The following is an 8,736-nucleotide window of genomic DNA, read 5'->3' as shown; positions in this document are numbered from 1 at the left end:
CCAAGAATTCTTCATCTCATCGTTATCTTTTAATTTTAATAATTTTAATTTTATTAGAGATTAAGTATTTTCTTGTATTAGCATATTCTGTTATGAATTCTGAGAATCTTTAATAACTTTTTATCTTTAAATCTCATCAATCCCTTTTTTCATAATTATTTCTTAAAACATCCTGTTAACTATATCCATCCTTAATAATTCATTTTCACAATTTATATTTTCTCCTGATTTCTCTACCTACTTCCTTTTTTCTCTATTACTTCTTTCCCTTTTCCCTTTGTTGTTATTGTTACTACTCTAATAATAATACGGCCAACACTCATGTGAATTCTCTTACTTTTTTTATAGCCAGTTCGTTTTTTATTTCATTAAAAGATTAAGACGGACGGTTAAATTTCAAATATTCTTTTTTTATTTTTTATTTTGTTTATTGGTGAGCCGATATTCGCTGCTGAAGGCACAAGGCTTTGCACTAGAACTCGGTCACCTAATCTAGCTCACTCATTTACGAACTAGTTTCATGTTCTTATGGGAATTTCTTTAAGCCTCGAGCAGAAGCATATATAACACTGTATCAATTGATATCTTGACATATTTAATAAAAATAATATAAATATTTGAAATTAAAGACTTATTTTGAAGAGTATTATACAAATCTGTCATTTGATAGACCATGTTAATGTAATAATAAATAACAGCACATTTCATATGATTGACTATTTTCTTAAAAGTGCAATCGCTCGAGAATTAATTCAATTCGATAAATTTCATCACTTTTAAACTACACATACTTACTTTTTCTAAATTATCAATCGATCACTATACTTCCTCATTCGATTGCTTTCAAATTTGCTTTCCACCGATTTAGAACGAAAGATGATCGATTCATCTTAATTATATCATGCATCTCATTCGTCATTACTTAACTATCTTATAAAATTTAATCTTCGATCGTTTAACGGATAAAGGAAACCAATTTTAAATTGTTTTATTTAATCGAAAATTGTAGTCTAAATAATAAATAATATGTTGAATAATTCCGAAATTCTTAATTTTTTTAGTCTTATATATTTTCAGATTTTAGTTTCTTTTGCATCATTATGTTCTTAATTTAATTTTCTTCAATAATATATAGAATAGGAAATAATTGTAAATGTAAGACAGATGCGATATCTAGTGGATTTATACTGCGTTATTACTCTATACAATTTTCGACTTAATAAATATTCAAAATTGATTTACTCTATTTACTTAAAATATATATTTTCATTCCTTAATAAAAAAAATATGCGTTTTCCCATATTTCTGTTTGAAAACAGTTCATTCAGAGATCTATACCATTTGTCCCCCCCCCTCCCAAAAAAACATCAATTATATTCATTATGAATATTATATTTCTTCGCACATCTTTGCAGGACGTCCCATACATTTCCTTTTTATTTAAAAATGCATTTTAATAAAAGTTTCTGTTATAATGAGATGTTAAAAAAATGAAGTATGTAGCATACAATTACATTTAGTAAACGTTCTATTTTGTTTTCTGTATATTATTTATGTATTAATATTTCTATATTCCTTAAGAAAATAATACATTTCAAAAAAATTTCTGTTTCATAACATTTAAATAACATTTATATATATTCACACAGTGTATCTTAAAAAAATATGTCTTTTGCGAAGATAATATCATTCCTTTTTTTTTTAGGGACGCCCTGTACAGCTTTATATAGTTTGTATTAATAAAGATATTAATACAGTTTCAGACGCGCCATCTTGCTGACGTGTAGATTCTTTCCAATTTTTCTTTCTTGTTTTCACTCAAGTCTCTCCTTCTCTCTCCCTCCCTTCCCTCTCTCTCTTTTTCACACACACACACACACACACACACGCGCGCGCGCGCGCGCATACACACGCCTATTCCCTACACTCTTTCTCTTTCTGTCTAGTATAAACAATGCACATGCTAGCAAGATATATTATGCTGTATGAGTGATATAGACTCTATGCTATTGTATATATATCATATCTATTTTCTTTTCTTTTTCTTTTTCGCGTTTCATTTATGCGAAGCTGCTTAACAGTTATGTACGTTAAGGACTTCATTCCTTTTAATTTTTTTTAAGATGAATATCTGGAAAAATGCTGTTATTGATAACTACAGATTTTAATCTTCGAATTTGCTCTTCATCAGCAACATCGGCGATTGTTTAAATCATTTCTTCGCGATCATTCACGATTTTTTACAATTAGTCTCATCCTGCCAACATAATTTTCTATCTTTCCCCTTTCTTATATTAACCGCACTTGTTGCTATTCATTTTCTCATGAATGACAAATGTGACAACACACATTCTTCAAATATATCAATACCTTATTATATAATACATTACATGTACATATCGATTGTGTGTAAGGATGTATCCAGGTAGAGGAAATAGCGATAAAATGTAAATTGCAGGTAGCTTTCTTTATATATCTTCAACCTCTGTTCTCTATGTATCACAGCCTGGGCCGCGCCACTGCCTTTTTCTTACAACGAAATATTTTTATTCCCATTCCTTTCCTTACTCCTATTTGGAACATGTGTATATCTTTAATTTTCTGCGTGTATCTTTAATGTGCGAGGCCTTTCCTGTTCTGCGTTTTTGAACCAATCCCACACAGTTCACGTAAATTTAACGCAAGCGAATTGTATGAATAAAAAAAGTATTGATATGATTAAGTATAACTGTTTCATTTAAATAATCATAATACAAAATTATGAAAGTTACAGATTTGATAAATGGTTACAAAAGATCTACAAAAATCGATAGTTTCATGAATCATACAGATATATCATTATGAAATATCTTTTATGAATCATTAATAAAGCAGGTCCAATTTTAGCTTCGAAGCCTAAACTTTTCCCTCACTCTAGTCTCTTATGGAATGAAATGAAGAAGGTGAAGCATGAGATAGATGCTGGAACGCTAGTAATGCTAGCGTATCAGAGTATTTATCTCACTCATCATCTTCTGTATTTTATTTGATTATGGATCAAATGATTTGGATCAAACCTCTCTAATTACAAATATTTAATCGTGTGTATCTTGATCAATACTTTGTTTTCAAATGTATTTTATCATTTGTCATTTCCACACATTTATAACTTTCCTTTTTTGCAGTATCATATATACATAAATCTACAAAGAATCTCTATAAAGAATACAATGACTTTCTTTGCGTCACACATAAATCTCACGCGAATAATGTGGGACCGGTTTACATATGCTTGCCTTACAAGCCGTATAAGGATCGATCAATCTAGGGTGATTAAAGATGATCAATCAAGAAAAAACAAATGATCAAAATAAATCGAAAATAGCACTAATACAATATGTTGAGTTGCGATGTTGAGGCAGTGGCATAATGGTGCACTAGTATAAGAATTACGCAGGCCGTTTTCCACGTCCATGCGTCCATCGACGTCGTTGTTACTATTGCTGCTACTGCGACGTCAAAAAATTTATTCAGCCGACTGGCGCTATCGCCATTAATCGGCGACAGGGAAACTAGGGCACCACGTCCCAGATTTCGGCGAGGAAAAGTGGCAGCTTCTTGTTCTTAAATTTCAGGTTCAAGCACATTTCACTGTTTTGATTACCAAGGGTTCTGAGTTCGGTTAGAACTGATAGAAGTTTAGCGAAGATCGTACCAGACTTCGGTCGACGTCGATTATCCACATATGCTTTCAGAGTCTTCAAATAGATTTCTTGAAGTTTCTCCACTTTTCTGCTTTCCAACAAATTGGGTCTTTCTGCAAAGCAATAACCATTATTACATACAGCACAGAATTTTCGATTGCAACAATGTTATGTCATTGTAAATTGCAATATAATTTAACAAAGATGTATTATATCTAGAGTCCGATCGAAATCACATTTTGTCCTTTGGTCAAAATCAAAAATGAACATTCGGTTGTCATTCAATTTCGGCCGAAAATGAAACCGAAACTGAAACTTACATAAGTTACAAAAAGAAAGAGAGAGAGAGAGAGAGAGAGAGAGAGAGAGAGAGAAGCTAATGGAATTTACATTTGTTTTGGCTGCAGTTGAAATCGATTTTTTTGGATTAATTTTACAGATTTACGTATGTAGAAGTCATGACAAATTTATATATTCTTTAAAAATAAGATTTTATTAAAATATTGTATCTAACTATAATAATATAATAATATTGCATCCTCAACTTTTAAAGAAATCAAATCACAGTTATTATTAGGATCATATTAAAGTTGTACTCAAATTGTCTTAAGCTAATCAACGAGTTAATAATTAAAATCAAATAGTTATTTTTTTAACGTTAACTGAGCGTTGCAATAGTTTCGATTTATTCATCGAAATTTCCTCTTAATTTCGGCCGAAACCAAAATCAAATTGAAAATTTTATTTTTGATCGAAACTGATCGAAACTGAAATTTCGGTCGGATTCTAATTATATCTATTAATATTTGTTCGCCAATATTAATATAATATTACATAAATATAAAAGAACAGATAGCGAATCTAAATTGGATGTTTAATATTATACATAATATAAGCAAATACAGAAATTATAAAATCATAACAGATGTTTCTCAACTTCCATTGGATCATTCTCTCAATGTTCAAATAGAGTTAAAATTTAATGAATGCGGAACATTATTAAAACGGTAATTAAAAATTATTGAATAAAAATCCTAAGAGTACAAATTACTTTCTTACATATTATGTCGCAATTTTTTGTGAAAAGTAGAATAGATGAACGGTCGGTAATTCGTGAATAGATTGGATAAAAAAAATGAAACAATCTTATTCGCGGAATAGCTCGGAAAATTTCGGGAATAAGATCAGGTTCGTATTAGCAAGAAGAAACGATTATGAAACGCTTATAAAAGAATGATTTAAAATGTTAACAGAGATTTCAGGGAAAAAAGTTTATATACATATAATTATACAAGGTGTTTGGAAATTAATAATAAGTCTTTCGCAGGGGCAGAATGGAGAAGAAGTCTTCTACCATTTTACAATTGTCGCAATTAATTGAGTTATTAACTTATGAAAATAGCTAAATTCGCCTAGCCCATTTCGTTAACCATTGCGACTGTAAAATGATAGGATTTTTTTCTCAGTTTAGTCCATGCTATTCCTGTGCGAAAGACTTATCATTAATTTCCAAATACTCTGTACAATAATATCCAATACTCTTTATATATAATTATATAAAATCACATATAATTGTATATAACCCTATATGGAATCATATATGACATATTCTTACTATATATTATGATATATGAATCATATATAATTATATATGAATCACCTATAATTATATGATTTATATATCTTAAATTCATATTCTTTTATAAAATTTTTTTGCGGAAATGCCTTATATATTTAATTAATACATTATAGATATATACATTATAGATATATACGATACCTTCCATACATTTGGAAACATTCTATGTTTTATATTTATTTTGTAAATAATTATTTAATTGAAAAAAGACGAAATAAAAGTACATACATACGTACGTTAGATAACGTATGTTTACCGTTCTTTTTCCTAAAGAGTAATTCTTTACCGTTACTGTCACTCAAAATATAACGAGTCATTATTTTTTCATAACTTTTTTTCTTGACACAAATAGAATATTATAGCATTTTTCATTGGCAGAATTCAGTGCACATTAAAGCCTTTGTACACTATTATATATTCTAATCTCAACGCACAACAGCTTTAAAGGGCATTATTGAGTGCACACTAGTTATGCCAAATAAAAAATGCTATTATATAAAAATTTTAGTGGTAAATATTCTGAAGAGAAGTCAGAATATTATCTTTTAGTAGAGAAATAAAACTCAAAAACTAATAAATGTATATATATATATTTATATATTTATATATAAATATTTATACGAGGGAATATATGTATATATATATGAGGGGAAGTCAATAAATTCTTAGAAAATCTGTCAGAGGGCACTCACAGTTTTTTTGTCACATTATTTTTTGACAAGTAGCATCTCTCAGCTGATTATTATCAAATTTTGAGCAGAATTCATCGCGTAATTTCATTTCTGTAGATTAAAGCGAATCTTTGTATTTTTTGCAAAATGGAAAAAAACGAGTTCCGTGCAGTGATCAAACATCTACATATGAAAGATTTAACGAAAGAAATCAAAGCTGAGTTGGATAATGTTCATAGCACATCTGCACTAGCGTTTGCGATTGTATACAATTGGGTGAATGAATTTAAACATGGTCATACACATGTGACCTCACTTCAGGACGTCCAATTGAGGCTGCTACGCCAGAAATCATCGATAAAGTCCACGATATTGTTTTGACAGATCGACGAGTGAAACGCGAGTTTGTTGAGATCACAGGCATATCACATAGCACAGTGATTTCAATTTTGCACGAACAATTGGATATGAAAAAGCTATCGGCAAGATATGTGCTGCGTTTGCTCACTGTAAACCATAAGCGCGGCCGTGTAACGATTTTAGAACAATGTTTGGAGATGTTTCAATGTAATTCAGATGAATTTCTGTCGATTCATTACTGTGGACGAAACATGGATCCATTACTTCACACCCGAGACGAGGGAACAATCAAAAAAATAGACTTCACCAGATGAATCAGCTTCGAAGAAAGCGAAGATAAAGTCGGCCGGAAAGATGATGGCCACAGTTTTTTGCATGCGATAACCTTCCGTCGAAGCAAACGATCAATAGCGATTACTACGCAGCCTTATGATAATATGTTTTGTTATTTTTTTATTTTTTATCCAGATTTGACACATGTTTGATTTAATGAGATGAAACAAATAAATGGAGATTGGATTGGACTGCTTATATATGTATGTATGAACAAAATCCCTCTTGTTACATTAAATAAGCATGCTTTAACCTCTAATGTAGATCTTTGGTAATTATTTAATCTGGCAGTATTTAAAAATATACTGAAATGTAGCATTGAAATGTATAATATATATGTGAATTATACACTTTCAATAGTACAAAGAAGAAAAATAATGTTAAATTAACAGCAAAATTATTGAAAATCTAAAATTATTGAAAATAATCTTGTTAATTTACAGTATTAACAAATACGCCATCATATTTCTTATTTTTTTAAAATGTTATTTATTTTATTAATATTGTTATTGAATGAACCTTTGAATAGATGCAAATACTGTCAATATAACATTTTTTTCTGTGTATCAATATATTTTTAAATGGTTGATATAAAAGGACTTCTGTATCAAATTTGATGTAATGGTTAATTAATTAAAATGAATTAGCACTAGCATATATAATGTTAAGATTTTTAATCTTGTTACAAATATTATTAGTTTCTGTTTCAAAAAGAAATGATCTTAATATTTTTAGCTGAATATTATTTTACTGTAGTGAATATTTTTTAGTAGTGAATATTTTTTAGTAGTGAATATTTTTCGCTGCAGCGCCTAAATTTTAGCAGATAATAAATTGAGTTTTGACAACGACATAAGCTGCTCCTATTATAAAGACACATTTTAACTGCTACAGCTATATTTTAACTGCATTGGCTAATCTTTTCTCTGCGTAACTGATCGGCCGGAAAAATTTCGTCTGGTCGTAGCTGTCTTTACTCAGTTTTGATATAAAAATTACTTTCATCTCTAAGTTTCTAGAATGTATCCCAGAGCTAGACTGGCTTTAAATAGTTAGCCAGAATACATAATCTTTCTTGTAGCATAGCCGATATTATTTCATCACATCCAGGAGTCTTAAATGTTCTAAAGGTTCAAATTTGTTAACCGCCCATGCAAGTTTTCCTCTGTCTATCACAAAGATGGCAACCTTTCTGTCATATCTGAACGCCCACGTACAATATTAGTCGAGAACTTTACTGATGAGAGCACGGTTACGTTTACCTTTTCGATCATCTCATTACGCGACAATAAAAAGAAAAAGCGTGTATCGCTAATGACGCTCCTTTATATAGGAAAATCGTGATCTGCATGGATCAACCATCGCAATAATGCTCGCAGACAGCCGATGTGATTGACCAATTTCAGACGTTCATCTGATAACGCTCGTTCTGCAATGTTGAAATGGACCTACTATTGCATTTTTCATCGCAATAGGGATCTAACATCGACATAAAACATAAAAAAAAATCATCACGATCATAAAAAAACCAAGTTTACGTTTACATGTTATACAATTTTATTTAAAAAATAAGAAAAATAATTTTATGGTAGGAATATTTTCTTGAAATTATATTTCTAAAAATTATATAAAGTTATGTACATACATAAATATATAATTTAGACTGACAAGAAAAAAATCTCAAACTCGAAATTTTGTCATTTTTTTTCACATTAATTGAGCTGTGTTTCTTAAAGTGTATATTGTCGAGCTAAATGAATTGCATCGTATTCAGCGATCAAAAAAACATTTAAAATCAAGATTCCATTCAAGATTTGATTTTTGCATCAAATCAAATATGTATTAAAGAAAGTAAGCAAGTTAATTATTAATAAAGTTATGTATGTGTGTGTGTGTGTGTGTGTGTGTGTGTGTGTGTGTGTGTGTTCTGTTAATCGGTGTATTGGTTTGCACAAGAATTATCGTGCTTGACTCCTATTGCCCTGCTTTATCCAATCATTTTGTATTAAAGAAAATCAAAACTTCGATTTAAGAATCGTTCACTAGCAAC

The 8,736-nt window shown here is 29.9% G+C and overlaps 1 protein-coding gene across 5 annotated transcripts in view; it reads right to left on the bottom strand.

Annotated features, from left to right (window-relative positions):
* Positions 1-2,052: 2,052 nt before the first annotated feature.
* LOC108685777 (ecdysone receptor) overlaps positions 2,053-8,736 on the bottom strand; it is a 286,435-nt gene continuing 279,751 nt past the window's right edge. For all 5 annotated transcript variants that reach the window (XM_018190741.1, XM_018190742.1, XM_018190745.1 and 2 more), the window contains one exon: positions 2,053-3,796. In XM_018190741.1, the coding sequence (XP_018046230.1) occupies positions 3,552-3,796 (245 nt within the window). In that variant the 3' untranslated portion in view covers positions 2,053-3,551. The remainder of the gene's footprint in view (positions 3,797-8,736) is intronic.

This window comes from Atta colombica, unplaced genomic scaffold (assembly GCF_001594045.1).
Source record: "Atta colombica isolate Treedump-2 unplaced genomic scaffold, Acol1.0 scaffold157, whole genome shotgun sequence".
NCBI lineage: Eukaryota > Metazoa > Arthropoda > Insecta > Hymenoptera > Formicidae > Atta > Atta colombica.
This window is presented reverse-complemented; position numbering and strand designations above follow the sequence as displayed.